General features: G+C 44.5%; 2 protein-coding genes across 2 annotated transcripts in view; both read right to left on the reverse strand.

Annotated features, from left to right (window-relative positions):
* Positions 1 to 132: 132 nt before the first annotated feature.
* Positions 133 to 1,829, reverse strand: LOC139297996 (potassium channel, subfamily K, member 16-like). The gene is made up of 5 exons (XM_070920813.1): positions 1,617 to 1,829; positions 1,044 to 1,158; positions 796 to 962; positions 514 to 682; positions 133 to 341 (listed from the first exon to the last, which is right to left on the reverse strand). Exons 1-5 carry the CDS (start codon positions 1,827 to 1,829, stop codon positions 133 to 135), a joined length of 873 nt encoding a protein of 290 aa, XP_070776914.1.
* A 1,814-nt stretch (positions 1,830 to 3,643) lies between these two features.
* kif6 (kinesin family member 6) overlaps positions 3,644 to 14,834 on the reverse strand; it is a 48,478-nt gene continuing 37,287 nt past the window's right edge. Inside the window, exons 16-23 of the mRNA XM_070920678.1 lie at positions 10,259 to 10,309; positions 9,497 to 9,584; positions 9,225 to 9,360; positions 8,078 to 8,166; positions 7,192 to 7,251; positions 6,980 to 7,084; positions 6,194 to 6,309; positions 3,644 to 3,720 (exon numbers count right to left, since the gene is read on the reverse strand). Of these exons, the coding sequence (XP_070776779.1) occupies positions 3,644 to 3,720; positions 6,194 to 6,309; positions 6,980 to 7,084; positions 7,192 to 7,251; positions 8,078 to 8,166; positions 9,225 to 9,360; positions 9,497 to 9,584; positions 10,259 to 10,309 (722 nt within the window). The remainder of the gene's footprint in view (positions 3,721 to 6,193; positions 6,310 to 6,979; positions 7,085 to 7,191; positions 7,252 to 8,077; positions 8,167 to 9,224; positions 9,361 to 9,496; positions 9,585 to 10,258; positions 10,310 to 14,834) is intronic.

Raw genomic sequence — 14,834 nt, forward strand, 5'->3', positions numbered from 1 at the left:
ATCTCACAAAAACAGTCTTTGCTTATAGATAAATAGCTGCTACATCTGCTTTCTTACTGCATCATAATGTACAGAAAACAATCCCACTAAATGTATTCTACCTAGTCAATATTACATGTGGATAGTCCACTGTCAGATCTTTGACGTGTCTTCTAGTTTGCTGGATGACACGTCCTCTTCCTCCTCTTGCTTCTTAAAGCCTGGGTGAGTCAGGCCGATGGCGTGCTCCATTATTCTGGCCCCCATGTTGAGGATAAGGGCAAGCCAAGCCAAGGCGAAGATGATCCATATCCCTGCAAGGCTGCGGTACAGAGAGATGTACTCCTTGTCCGGGTCAGTCCCTGCGAGCATCGACATTACCTCGTCAGAACATGCTGGCTACAAAGGATACATTCGATGTTTGAAACCACAACGCGGCCATTGTCTCAAAGCATGAAGAGACACTTTTATCCAACAGGTGACCGCTGCGGTTTTTCCACCACATTAGTGCTTGTTTGCTCTCTCTCTACTCACCCACCACGTAATCTCCAAAACCAATGGTGCTGAGGGTAATGAAGGCGAAATAGAAGCCCTCGCCAAACGTCCAGCCCTCCACGTAACTGAACAGCAGAGGAGGGACGACCAAGAACAGCAGGCTGCCTGTGATGAAGAACAAGCTCACTGCCAGAGCCTCAACAGTTTGCTGGGAAACGAACACAGGCAAAACTAGGTTTACCACAGGCGTCAACTGTTTTTATTTTATAGGTTTGGTGGCCACAGTAACGGTCACATTTGCAAGAGCAAAAATGACAGTACCTTGTGGGGAACAACTGAGACCATCCCCCTCTCCAGTCGGCCCAGGTGGACGGTGAGACACTTCCCCAGCTGCTTGAGGAAGGCCAGGTTCAGTGGGATCCCACACAGTGCGTAAAAGACACAAAACACCTGGCCGGACACAGTGCTGGGGGAGAGGTTGCCGTAGCCTAAGAACAAGACAGTGACTCGTCATTATCTTATCATCAAATCACACGCAGTTAAGATGCGGAACAGGTGAAGACGCTCACCTATAGTTGTGACCACCGTGCCTGCAAAGAAGAAGGAGCTGCAGAAGTCCCAGTTGCTGGGGTTTGTTGAGTTGCCCGAGGGATTCACTCCCTTTTCCCAGGCATCCAAAATCACCTGCAAACACACCCACAGAAGGTCATGAAAATCCCAGAATAAGGTCGCACTCCATTCATCACTCCACATATTTTGGATCAAGACACACTTATTGGTTTATTAGGTCAGGTTACCGTCATACTTTATATTGCTATGTACCAAAGCCATAATAGCCATCATAAAATTGATCTTCCAATTTGTCTGTCACTCAGTATTTGATGATGCCCCATTCATCATCATTTTTGATTAAAAGCATGTGTGAATATGTACAGACTTGTATACAACTAGGGACCTTTTGTCAATCATCACTACTTTGACAAAGACAGGCCATGAATCTACGTTACCATCTTGAATATGAAAAGAAGCTGTCAAATTTGGTCTAATATGACTAAATCCAGATTGGCCCTACATTATACCTTGTGAATGTTCTACACTTATATATATATATAATAAGAAGCGTGACGAAAGTGAAGGAAGACCTGAACAAACTTCTCCAAGGCTGGTCCGTCCAGGCAGGTGTAATTGGCCAAGAAATTCAGCTTCTCCAGTTGGAAGTGGTTTCGGTTGTTGCTCTCGGCCTCTCGCTCCAGCATCTGGAAGATGGTGGCCCCAACCAGCAGGTACGTGAAGTGGGCCAGAGCCAAAAGTACTGTCCAGCTCACTTTGACCCGCACCAACCGGAACCTCGCCATCAACCTCCTCCAGCACCAGAATGGACAAAAAACACTGATGCTCAAACTAAGGACTAAGAAAGGACTAAGAAATCAATGTCTTGATGAAATACGCAGATAGTTCCCCAAAGACGCCTTCCATTCCTGAAGAGCGTGGCATTCTTCTCCAAAAGAGTGGACAGGGAATTGTCAAAAGTGAGACAACAATGAGAGACAGCTATGAGAGTGGCAGCTCTAAATGTTTGGTAACTGGACAGTCCTCCAAAAGGTAAAACATCTCCACTCGATGCTCTTACTCTGGTTCTTCATAGGTGTTGATTTATGGGTTGCTTGGGTAACGACCGAACTCCTCCTTTCCATTAGCCCGACATCTGGACACACACATATGCTTTCAACTGTTTCCACTAATAAGGAAGCGGTGGCAGCATCTTGTCAGCAGAACAAAAGTTAATATTTTACCTGACTGCTGTTGGTCGTTCAGGCGTCCACAACTGCGGAGTGTGCCGCTGCCAGAGCCTTCCTAATAGGATTCTGCATTTTATCGGGACAATCCCGAAAATCCACAAACTACTGGACTCCTGGATTGGCTTACTTTGCAGACATCGCTGTTGAAATAATAACGACCGGTGCCACAACTGGACGGTTCGAAATCTCACCAGTTTGAAAGCGCAACTTTTCTAACCCATAGAAGTCAGCCAGATCAATCGCACTCAGGAGCCAGGCATGTTTATGGTCAGATGGAGAGGAAAGAGATGACATGTTGGAGAGGTGTAGAGAGCACCAATAAACCAATACAAAGCTGGCATGTTAAAAAATGCCTGGAAGGTTGGACAGAGAAGCACTGATTTTGGAGGAGATGCTAACAACTAGGTTGCCTGCCTGAAAAGAACTCTCCAAGATCACGATCGCGAACAGTGGCTTCATATCACACCGTGTAATAGTGCTGCAAGAATTATTAAACACACCCTCTGGAGTCGTCTGTTCATGGTGAATACAGAGAGCGTGTTTTATTTATATATGATGTAGAAACAAGCTGAGAAAACCAGTTGAAAGTGCTGCAGTGGGGGTCTCACACAGAATCTCATTTATGGTTGTACGTTTTTAAATAATAATATTTTTCAGTGATTTAGAGGCGTACATAGACTTTCAATGTGAAAGACACAGGACAAGTTGGAATAAAACCTCTTTACATTTAAACAGACTGTATTATAGCTTTATTTAACATGTTTCTGTTGTATTTGTTTATATAAATAATATGTTTTACAACCCAGAACTTCTTTGATAATATTTTGAGTGATTCTGACTAAAGATTTCAATATTTGTATTGGTGCCTGTGTGATTTTTCTTGTATTTTGAGTTCCTGGCAGCTTCATACTGAAAAAAACGATACCATGCATGTGAGGTACGGTATGGTAAAATGAATGGATAGAAAGAGAGAACTCTGACAACAGTCTGATATACTGTGTATGTGAGATGAAACCAAAATAGGCAGGTATGTGTCGTGCCATCCTGGGAATTAATGGAAACACTTCGCTAGCTCTCCAAGCTAAATTATGCACGTGATTAGCTACCACTGCTATTTAGCCTGAGGTAGAGACGTAATGTTTATGCAATCTGTGTCTATGTCGGTGTCAGTTTTGTCAATTAAAAAGAGCTTTGAACGCACACGTCATGAGGACAGTCACTGATGTGACTGAGAGAAGTAACAGATATCATGACTTGAAAGAGAGAAGGCTCTTTCTCCAAGGCAACTCCGGCCGGATGCAAATTGCGCAGCTGCTTGTCATCTGTCAAACAAATCGACGCAAAGCCATGCAAACAGGTCGTTCCAATGTTCACAGGTCGTCTCCTGTTTGGGTAGGTGTGTAGCGATGGCTCTGAGGTGGCTGGACGGGTAGACTTTGACTACCAGCTGACATTGACGGACGCAGTGAATGTCAGAAGCACTGGGGCGGTCGCGCAATTTAACGCTAACTTGGTTCGACTGATATAATCAACGCTGAGTCCTCAAATGACATGTCAGTATGACTGACAGGAAGCATCCATAGGCCATCGTTCAGTTCGACGCTCAATAATCAATACTCCATGCAAAGAAATGCTCGTAACCTTATTTGAATTTCAAATACTGTATCTGAAGGATGCTGTGTGCAGACTGGAGACCTTCTGCCCAGTGCATGCTGGGATGGGCTCCACCTCCCGGTGTCCCTGGATAGTAGTGAGCAGGGATGGACATTCTAAGGACCAGGTGATCCATTAGTGAAACCGTTGCACAATCATTTGTATTTCTATATTTTGCTTACATCATCTCATATAGTGTACTTAGAGATGCAACTCCTCAATACACTATTTCCAGTTCACCAGTATTAGTGAAATGTGGAATAAATTTGATTACTAATGAGCCGTTTTTCCCAGTATTTTAACTAATGACGAAACCCAAAGTCTTGGTCGTCCTCATACCCTTCACGACAGAAGTCCATTCTCCTGGGTAATTTTCCAGTTGAATTACATAGGAAAATGAGCCACGGAAATCCCCAATACTACAATGGCCATTTGCAAGACTGAAAGGAGGAACTTTAAGAGAAAGATTTAGCAACACCAACTGCTCGTCCTGAGTTTAAATCCCACGTCAAGGCGTCTCGGAATTCCTTTAGTCCTTGACAGTTTGTCATTATGTAGCTTTATTTTGGATTCAATATTTTGTGCAGATTAAAAAAAAGCCCAAATCCTACTCTTTTCTTTGCAGTGTGTCAGAAATATACAGGTAAACTGCTGCACTTATATTACACTCCGTTAAGTACAACATTTTACTCAAAACGTGTCAAACCGGACAGAAATATGAAATACATGTCACAATGCTGCATGCCGTAACTTCCTGTGACCATTTGAAAAGTCATGACTCATTACTTCTTTAAACACACACACACACACACACACACTGGAGCCAACTTCCTATTGTCCGCTCCTTCCTCTTGATATCTTGAGACAACATTTGTTCAGATCAAATGGCCGGCGCAGGCTGTGATTTATACTGCTGCCCATTATATCGCCGGCATAATCTCCAGGACGGTCAGCAAGTGTGTGTGTGTGTGTGTGTGTGTGTGCGGGTGTGTAAAAATCAGACAGGATGTGTGGCTTGTGTTCGGCAGAGGGGGGCTTATTTTTACGAGATATCCAGTGTGTTTCGGGCCCGGTGGAGATCACTTTGTCACACATCTTCATTGTCAGTCCATCTGCACTCAGTGATGTTGAATACCTGACAGATGTGGAGCAGTCAGATGGCTCTGGATCACTCCAGACCTCGCATGCTTCATCAGAACTTCATGTTATTACTGAGGTGGGCCTAGAAGACATAAAACAAAAAAACTGATTAAGGCAGATTGGACATCCAGTTGAAAGTATAAGAAGAAATAAGTGAGAAAATGCCCGAAAGTCTTTCCTGTAGCCATCAAGAAATGATCTTTATTTTCAGAGTGAAATGAAATGACCCCCTAAACTATGACTCCAACTACAATAACAGCCTCCACTCACTGCCTGTTTCTTTTTGCCAGGTTCTCTACACTTCCCAGCATGCACTAGTGACTTAAAAGCTGTTTTGATAGGTAGGGATACCGCCATGCAAGGGTTACCAAGCAACCAAGGAGAGGGGCTTTCCTGTCAATACACAGTCCCTATCCAGCTTTAGTGGTGCCAAGGTAAAGAGGCATGAAATCAGTCCTCCCTGCCTGAAGTGGGGGGAATGAAAGAAAGGAGGGATGGACAGAAAAAGGCGGAGAGAAAGAAAGATTTGGGAGGGCAAACGTCTTCCTCAGCCTGACTGTTGTTCTGTCTGGTGTCTCTGCTCATTTTGGCCATCGTTCTGTCTGTTCACATGACCTCAGCCGTGCTGCATATCTAGTGGCAAACCACAAGACAGCCAAGTCCACTTTACTGTCTGCCAAAGTAAGCAGCTACACAAGGGTCAAAAGAGAGGAGAGAGAGAGTGTGTGTGTGTAACAGAGAGAAGAACCACGTAAGAGCAAAAGATGACTACTTGTAGAGCCAGAAACAGTGACAAGAAAAAGGGGGAGATGGCGTTAGTTTGAAAAACTAGGCCCTACTCGTCATGCACTACTGCCAGGGCAAAGCAAACGTGAATCTGAAATTGCTTTCAGCTTGTGATTGGTAGCTTATCAATACTAGAACATACAGAATGAGATGTATACAAATCAAATCTCAAAAGCTCAAAACAAGACGTTTATCGTGGCACAGTGAGGTGAAGTGTTGTGAGGCATCACGCCACCAGGGGGCAGCGTTGAATGCAAAATGCATATTGTGTGCTTGCATTATTTCTTGCTTTGTGTGTGTGTGTGTGTGTGTGTGTGTGTGTGTGTGTGTGTGTGTGTTACCTGCCCTATTGAGGAGGTTCTGCCTGGCTCTGACAAAGGCCAGGATGTCGGCATCAGCCTGCTGGTCTCCAGTCAGGGACATAGAGGAGGATGAGAGTTTGGTGGTGGACAGGGCCCTGAAATGTGCATACAAATTATTCTGTAAGACAAATAAGGACTTTATAATGCTCTAACTTGTATGTGTGTGTGTGTGTGTGTGTGTGTGTGTGTGTGTGTGTGTGTGTGTGTGTGTGTGTGTGTGTGGGGCCCCTTACCATACTAAACACATGTAAAATGTTTTAACAAGGAAAACAAGCTACAAACCTCAACAGGGGACCTCATATCACAAAGCCTCAGTATGACAGGATGGTGAGTGGTACAAAAGCATGTACGTGATGTGATGCATTGAGTGTTTTACTGTGGTTGTAAAATAGTTTGAGCAGCAGCGTTCGAGCAAGACCCCAGCTCTGACACCCAGCACAGATATAAAACTACAGGTCCAGGCCATATGTACGGACTTAGGAGCTACTGCGAACGTGTCGAATATGATTCTGTATCGTTTCTGTTTTGAATAGTGGTGAACACGCACGGTTCTCAAACTAAATTGGCTGCAAAATTCTTATCGTTTTCAAACCTTTTTAAGATCTTGGTGAATCAAAACTGCAATATTGTGAAGTAGGAAACGACACAGATTAAAAGTGGATATGACCATGTTATCAGAGGCCTTGAGGGTTACAAATATGATGAATGTAGGTACAATCATTTCATGACAAAGTCACTCTGTTGCCAAGCCGGCCTTCCATGTACCTCCAGTCAGATGAAGGAGCGAAGTCAGTCACCCGACCATCCAGGGGCTTATCATTCCACGCTGGGACGGCGGTAAAGGGAGGTACGCTCTCGGGGGTGACGCTTCTGAAGTTCACAGAAATGTAATGAGGACGAGGACAAAGTGGGACGCGCAGTGTCATCCAGTGGCACGTTATAATCAACAGCAAGAGGTTAAGTGAGGCTGGGCTGACCTGAGATCCAGGCCTGGGGCTGCTGGAGAGTCTCTCACAGTACTGCTCGGACCAGGTGCACTGTAGAACATGTTAGGAGAGCATTTCGTAAAGACTATCACAGACTATCTGTATCTTTAGCAGCAATACAGTATGCGGGTCTACAGGTGCTGGTCTCAACCACAAGAGGGAGCAACAATGCAGAGTAGTTTGCTCTAAGGGTTTCTGCAGGGTTCACCAAGTTGAGACTTGTTAAGACCTTTTTAATACCACATAGAAAGCTATTTAACACAGTTTCATGATCACACCTTGCTAAGTATGAAAGTCTTTTTAATACCTTCGAAGGTCATTTGTTGAGGAAACTGAAGACTTTAAGACCTGCAGATACCCTGATGCAGTCTGAGTAGTGAAGACGGCAGCCACTGCCTCTGCGAGTGTGATACAATATCTATGTCGACCAAAACCAAAGGCATGGCAGACGTGTGGCAGGCAGATGTCAAACACCACCTGTGTCATTGCTAAACGGCCAATTATGCTGTGACCCACTTCCCCTACAAGTATCACCGTGGTTTGCTGAAGGGAAGAAGAGAAAAAACCCCAACACAATGTCATTATCTTTCAACATTTGTTCGACATTTGTTCCATGGAAACAAGCGCTGAGGAGCTGAAGGATGTTGGCCACCACTCAAGTGCTATTCAAGCACAGATGGTGAGCGGATAAAAATAACATTAATGAATTGAGTGCAAGTGAGTCAGTGAGGGGAAGGTGTTTCTCTTTGTAACTTGGCTGGTTTCTGTATGTCTCATGACACGGACACTACATCGAAAAGTATTTGTCTACACTAGGAGTTGTACATTTACGTCAGCTGAAGGGATGGAGGGACAGACAAAGTAGCACGCGTCTCACCGAAATCCCGGAGTACCAGGTGAAGACGGCAGCAAGGTTCCACTTGGCTCCCCTGCGTGGCGTCTGGCTCTGGCCTCTGACTCAGATTCCTAGTCACGATCATTGAGATATCATTGAGATATTATTGAAATATTTCTGGAACACTTCTCAGCATAAACACTATCCCATGACAGTTAAACACGATGTGGCCATATGTAACTTGCAGCCAGAGGAAACAGAGGACCTCAGGTATTTTGTGCCCGTCATACCTCTTACTCATAGTTTAATCAACTACATGAGTACTGTTTTCCAAAAACAGAACAATAAATGGTCGAACAAAGCTGTTGGATATAAGCACACTGGCAGGGAAGAGGGCCTGCTTCCTGCTTGGAAGACTAAAACGGCATGCAAGGCCTTGTCTGTCAGACTTCCTCTTCTTTCTATTTGTCATTCAGTGATAAATTCCTAAACCTTGCTCAGATGTGAGTGAGATACCCCATTCATAAGATCAAAACCGAAGAGTTCGAAGCCAAGTGTCTGCTGGTCAGATGTTGCTGCTTAACATTTTCTTTGTGGTCGGTTTCCCGAAATGTGCACAACAGCCATCAGACTTAAGACTTCTCTGTAAGTCGGTGTTATTCACAATCTGGGAATTCTAAACTCATCTTTCTCGCCGACATTGTCTTTCAATACAGTGCAGAAGCACACTAGCTCACTTATGATGCTCCCCTGTGCTGCTGAGAAACCTCATGTTGTCCTCGTTCAGACTCTAACGGTCTCTGAGCTGCTCTCCAGGCTCGTGTTTGGGTCGCACGGAATTCTGTAAAAAAAAAATAATTAAAAAAAACCCTGTATTTGCCTCCTACATATCTTCCCACCGGGGCCCATTCGGCATGATGCTGAACAGAGGCTGCAAGGGTCACGCTGGTGCCATTAAAAGCCTCAGACACACATGCGAATCAACTTACACACACACTGACGCGTCCTTAGAGGCCAATATTCAGAACACACAAAAGAAAACATCCATAAATATGGAGACAAAATTGAACCGATGAAGCCCCCCTGTCTAATGTCAGAAACTTCGACACTCTAGCCTTGCCATTATGTCTTACAGAAGCTTTATGTGGTGTTGTCACATAGATGCGTAGAGAGAAGGGAGGTCAGTCACCTGCACACTGGAAGCCTCCTGGCTCCACCACTTCTGGAAATCCTTTTGGAGCTTGACCTTTGCCCTCTCCAGCAACAGCTGCAGGTGCTCTATCTCCGTCCTCAGTGCTTTCAGGCGTCCAATGGTGCTCTTGTAACTGCAAATTCATCTTTTGTCAACATTACGCAGCATCTGCGGCGTATAATCAATCAGAGCAGGGTCTTGGGAGAAAGCATGAAAGTATTTGATTACGTTAATGCGTCAAAATGCACTTTTTTTTTTACGACACTCACGCCTTTTTTTCTCGCTCGATGTGTTTGCACAGGTTTTCCTCCACTGGATCGACCTCCTCCTCAACCCCTGTGTGGTTCCCCATCACACCTAAGGTAGAATTGGACAGGATGAAGGCATGACAAAGGCTGTAGATAGAATTACAAATACAGCCGTAATGCGAGTGCATTTCCTTGAAAGACACCGTTTTAAATATTGGCCCTGGATAACAGAAGCCAGGCTGCTGTGAAGCGTTCTCTGATGCCGGACTCAAAATAACAAGAAAGGCCTTTGGCGCCTGAATTGGAGGGAGATGTTTGTGTGCTTTACAACCAGATTTCCCCATCAAAGCATTTATGTCCCTGATCAAAACAGTCAGAAAAGAGTAAATGAAGGAGTCTTAGAGTTGTGACGCCCAGTTTTTTTTTTTTGGTCACGAAGCTTTCAGTTGGTGAGGCCTACTGCGAAGGCTTTGAAGTGGGCACTGCTGCACATACAGTACAAGAGCACCCACAAAGTGTTGACGACGTTTCCCAGCCCATTCTGAAAGGAGGTCAGTATCAAAAAGATGATGAAAAAGAGTTTCCATTGGTGACAGCAACTCTGAATCTGAAGACACAGTGTAAACCTGGACACTCAGTTGTTCTACAAATGTAATTGCTTCAAGCATCCATGTATTGTTCAGATGTTGGTGTGGGCAGATGGAGATGGACATTATGCCGCCCTTCTTTAGACACATGGTTGAAGTTTTGCTGTGGGAATATCCACTGTCAGTCTGATCTTACCATGAGCTGCCCTCTGCCTCCTCTGCATCTCTAACCGCTTCTTCAACTCATCTGAGAAAGAGAGGGGGGAGGAAAAAAAAACCATACATTTTTAAAAAGACTCCCCCACAGCCCCAAATCCCTTCTATGAACTGTAATAATTAAAATCAACCAATTCTTCAACTTTATTCTCCTGCTTATACATTTTAATATAACCTCCTTTGCCTCGGATGACATTTCAAGTTCAAGTTCAGAATCTTCTAAAAACATTTTTTCTCTAACAAAGTATCATTCTGAAGCGAGACATACATTAAAGGATATAAGATGATTCATTGCAAGCACAGACTGTCCCTGACCACAGGTCAGGATTCAGTGGGAATGCAACGGACCTCTCAGCGGGCTGCCAAAGTGACCTCATGCAGAGCCCTTATCACTAAGATACTGAGTATGCAACGAGCTCAGCGCAACACAGCAGATGCTACTACCAAGCGCCATAATAAGAGACTACAAGAGGAGGAGTTGGGCTGGTGGAGGGAGAACATAAATCAACAGACAGTACAGAAGGGCGAAGCAGGTAGGAGGAAAACCCAACTAGCAACAGTGACAATGCCTCCAAACCCCACTTGTTTTACTTAGCATCAACCACTCACAAGATGCTTCCCACAGGAGCCATTTAAGCATCACAGTTTTGTAACTGGTGCACCGGCTCCGCTTCTCTGCACCCAGTGCATGAGAACTATTGTGTGCAGCAACAGAACAGCATTAATCGTCTTTGGTTGAGAGAGGTTTTAAGTCAGCTGTGTTTCAGTTAGCAGCAATGTCAATTTCAGTGTAGTTGAGTCGTAAGGAGAGATGAAAGGCTGCAGTGACTGACCTGGGTCAAGATATCTGTGTCTCATCCACACTAAAGGTGTATTCCAGCGAATACTCTGCATTTCCTTTACACACACTCATTTTTAGTTCTATAAAGTGAGGGCACTGACAAGAGACAAATACAAAAAGACAAATAGTCAAAATAAGGTACTCTCACTTTTACTCTCTAGTATGGGTCGAGCTCCAAACACACTGGATCCTACCCAATGGCATCTTTCATTAGACCCCCCCCCCCTTCTCCTAAATGCCCACTTCTGTCAAACCTCACACCTTGCATTTGTGACCAGCTGAGATAACCCTAATTATCTTCAGAAAGCTCCCTCCAGAGCCACAGAAGACACCATACAACTGTATTCACAGAGTGGCGCTCCTCATGATGAGTAAACTGGACGTCATGTGTGAAATTGGTGGGGTGCCCCTTTAATGAAGCAACTCAGTACACAAGGGATGTGACAGTAAACACATCGACTGTGTTGTCCCTGAATTGTCTTTACGCAAACACACTTTGAATTCTTTGAGTCCAAATAATGCACAGTCATAGTCACTGAGCGTTGCAGAGGATTGTCTTAGCTTAAGACAGGACATACTGCTGAGTTATACACTTCCACAGTCCTCAGAATGAACTCTCGTGACTCCAGCGAGGCAGGAAGCAACATGAGGGGAGGCTATTGGGGTAACTGCCAGGCAGTAATGCTGGCTTAACATATGGGCAAGTCATTTGCGTCTGTTCTTCTGTTTTCGTTGTCTCTCTCCCCCTAATTGACGTAGTTAATTGTCCTGTTGAAGATATGCAATGCTTCAGCGGCAAAGGGCAACTGTAAAGTAAATGGACTAAAATGATATTGCCTAGGCCACGTTTGAGGACATTTCTATCTCCACTAAATGACCACACTAGTTTCTGTAGGAACACTCAGGGATACATTTACTACAAGACAACAAAAGGAGAACATTTCACGTTGGGATCAAAGATAATAATAGTGATAGCCAGTTAAGTGAACGGCCAGGATAACTAGGAGGCAGACTAAAAGATAAAAGAGACATTGAAAGGCAGTATCTGATGTGGTGACTTTCCATTACAGTCCCTCAGGTCTTATACGCATGCAGGCGGTGCTGCGCTGCAGCTCTTTCTGTTATATGATCCTGCCGCCAATCTGACAGACCTGGTCCAAGCTCCAAAAAGCCAGATCAAGTATCGTTTCACAAATAAAAAAAGTGGGGGAGCTACCTTTTCATGCAACACTTCTCATGGTGCCATAAAACAGTTGGATTTGCCAAAGATAAGATGAAGACACTGGAGGCATTTAAGACAAACGTCTGTGCTGCTGGAGGGACCTTGAGCAAAGCCGAGTCTCTCATGAAGATCCGGGGATTAATAAAGCACAACAATATTATTATTATTTAAAACGGTTTGCATTCTGCCCATGCAGCTCATCTTTCAAAACTCTTTACAAACACTTTTTTAAATGTAGTTGTATCGAGGGTTTCAGTGGACGTGACTGGATGATGTGCAACGTTATGAACACAGACACACAGGGGCATGTTGTGCACATGACGCTGCTGTTTATTCTAATGCCTATGGAGCATTGCTGCCTGCAAATGGAACTCGTGAGCTCGCGGTTACGACATGGGAAGTCATGTACACCATATGCTTGGCGTTCAAGGGGTAAGTCGTGAGAACAACGCTGCTAGGCAACGGCAACATGGACGCCAAAAGACTCCACATCCACCAAGGCTATTTACAACCTCATAAGTGGAAAATCTTGACATTTTCAGAAAATGGCGGAGGCCATGGAAGTTCACTTTTCAGTGGATGGTAAGTTAATATATATGTAAGTTTCCCTTTTTAATTTTATAATATGTATGAGGAAAATGTTCATTATGCCTTTGCATTTCCTGCATTATGTTACCCGCTCATTGGCTTGCTAAACACCACAAGAGGGGGGCGTTCATATGGATTCTTCTCGTTAACACGGTAAACGCGGTAAACACGACCCATCTGAAGGCACCATATTAACCAGGGTTTGGGAACCCCTCACAAAGCCATGTGTTTTCATATGAAGTGAGTAGTAGCTGTAAATGCCCTGCGGCTTTACATTGTGGTCAGGTGGGTCAAGTCTTCTGACGGACACAACCCCTTCTCAAACATGACCAACAACTGACGGATGTATAGTCTCCCACTTTCACAGTAACATTAAAGGATTAAAGGATTAAGAAATATTAATGCCACGGGTATGCCACGTTGACAGGGTGAAAGAGTGCAGGGAGCAGGTGACAGCAACATAAAGAGCACATGGGGCCGGCACTACCTGTGTGGCTTACATCGGTCATGGCGAGTGAAAAGCAGTTACACATGAGGATCCGTATTTATCAACAACTGGATGTACTACCAATCCTAGATTACAATGCAGATGCACATATGCAACATGTGCAATAGAGTGCAATGTTCTGCTCAAGCAATCTCAAATATGGTGCGAGAACAAACTCTTGCCGTTAGTCATATTACTGAAAATATACGCGATGATGGCTGAACAGTCAAACATTACAGACTGTTTGGCCAGAACATCCTGTTGAAACGCCAAAACTGTCTGCAATTTCAACAGTATTTCTATGCTTCAATGACAAGAAAAATGTCCAGAAAATATTAATTTGCATACGTGTCAAGTGATAAGTAATAGTGGTGTGCGGTGTACTTACTGCGATACTTCATTAAACTTGAGTGCTCTTACCCTCTTCCAGGACACGACTGTGGGCTCAACACCACAACCTCTTCCAAACCACGCAGGGTTTCCCCCCACATCGTCAGGAGACGTGCCGTCGTCTCAAAGGGCCGGTTTCAAGCTACAAGCCTCAATAACTATTTGGTGATTTTTGTGGCCTGGAGGTTAAACGTGATATGCCGCACAAATACCACAGCGAGCTCCAGATCCAAGGATCATACGCACTATCCAGCTTCTCAATATCTGGGTGGGTGTCGACTCAAGTGTATTCGAATGTGCAACGAATGCATCGTTATGTCAGTACAAAGACAAAAATACTAAAGTGCACTAATATAATTTGAGTCGCATATACAAAAGGAAACATACAAAAGGCTGTTAGTGTTAAACTGAGAGTTGGACGAAGCATTCGGAGTTTTTGTTGGACGGCTGTGTTCATGACAGTGTTGCCTCAGGAACAGCCTGAGCCTAAACCAGGAACATTCCATAAACCTCTCCAATGAGCAGCCGATAGCATTAGCACTGCAAGCAAATCATAGCAACAGTCACGTGAAATCTAGAGGCCGTTAAAAAAAAGACCACATGCAATTCAGAAATCAAGTTCCACTCCTTCCTGCGATGTTCCTTCCTCCTTTGGGTGACTTTAGCAAAGATGAGCAGAGGATGATACCAAAGCAGTTACCGGATGCTCTATATAGGACTGCACTGCATAACCCCCCCCCCCAACATCTGGCAGAGAAATCAAGAGATGCTGCTCATTTCCAGCTGCCCTACACCTTTCATGCAGCAGAAGACGAGCATCGCTGATCCCTCTGAATAAATATATATCCTTGCACTTTTTGGACCTAAGGGCTTGGAACGTATGCTCCTACAGTGGGATTGGATTCCAGAGCCGTATGCCCGTGGCCAAGAACAATACTGTAAACCAGGGAAATGTTTAGACACCGATGTCTCCATGGGCTACCTCCTCTCCCTTTTCTTCCCTGCTACTGACCCTCATGCTGGGCACA

Source organism: Enoplosus armatus, chromosome 15, assembly GCF_043641665.1.
Source record: "Enoplosus armatus isolate fEnoArm2 chromosome 15, fEnoArm2.hap1, whole genome shotgun sequence".
Taxonomy (NCBI): domain Eukaryota; kingdom Metazoa; phylum Chordata; class Actinopteri; order Centrarchiformes; family Enoplosidae; genus Enoplosus; species Enoplosus armatus.

What these genes read in the sequence shown, in the direction of transcription:
- LOC139297996 (XM_070920813.1), bottom strand. Translation starts at nt 1,829, where the DNA reads ATGGCGAGGTTCCGGTTGGTGCGGGTCAAAGTGAGCTGGACAGTACTT. An exon ending in CCTTGGAGAAGTTTGTTCAG is followed by an intron (nt 1,159 to 1,616) that starts GTCTTCCTTCAC and finishes GTGTGTTTGCAG; the next exon opens with GTGATTTTGGATGCCTGGGA. An exon ending in CACGGTGGTCACAACTATAG is followed by an intron (nt 963 to 1,043) that starts GTGAGCGTCTTC and finishes TCTTGTTCTTAG; the next exon opens with GCTACGGCAACCTCTCCCCC.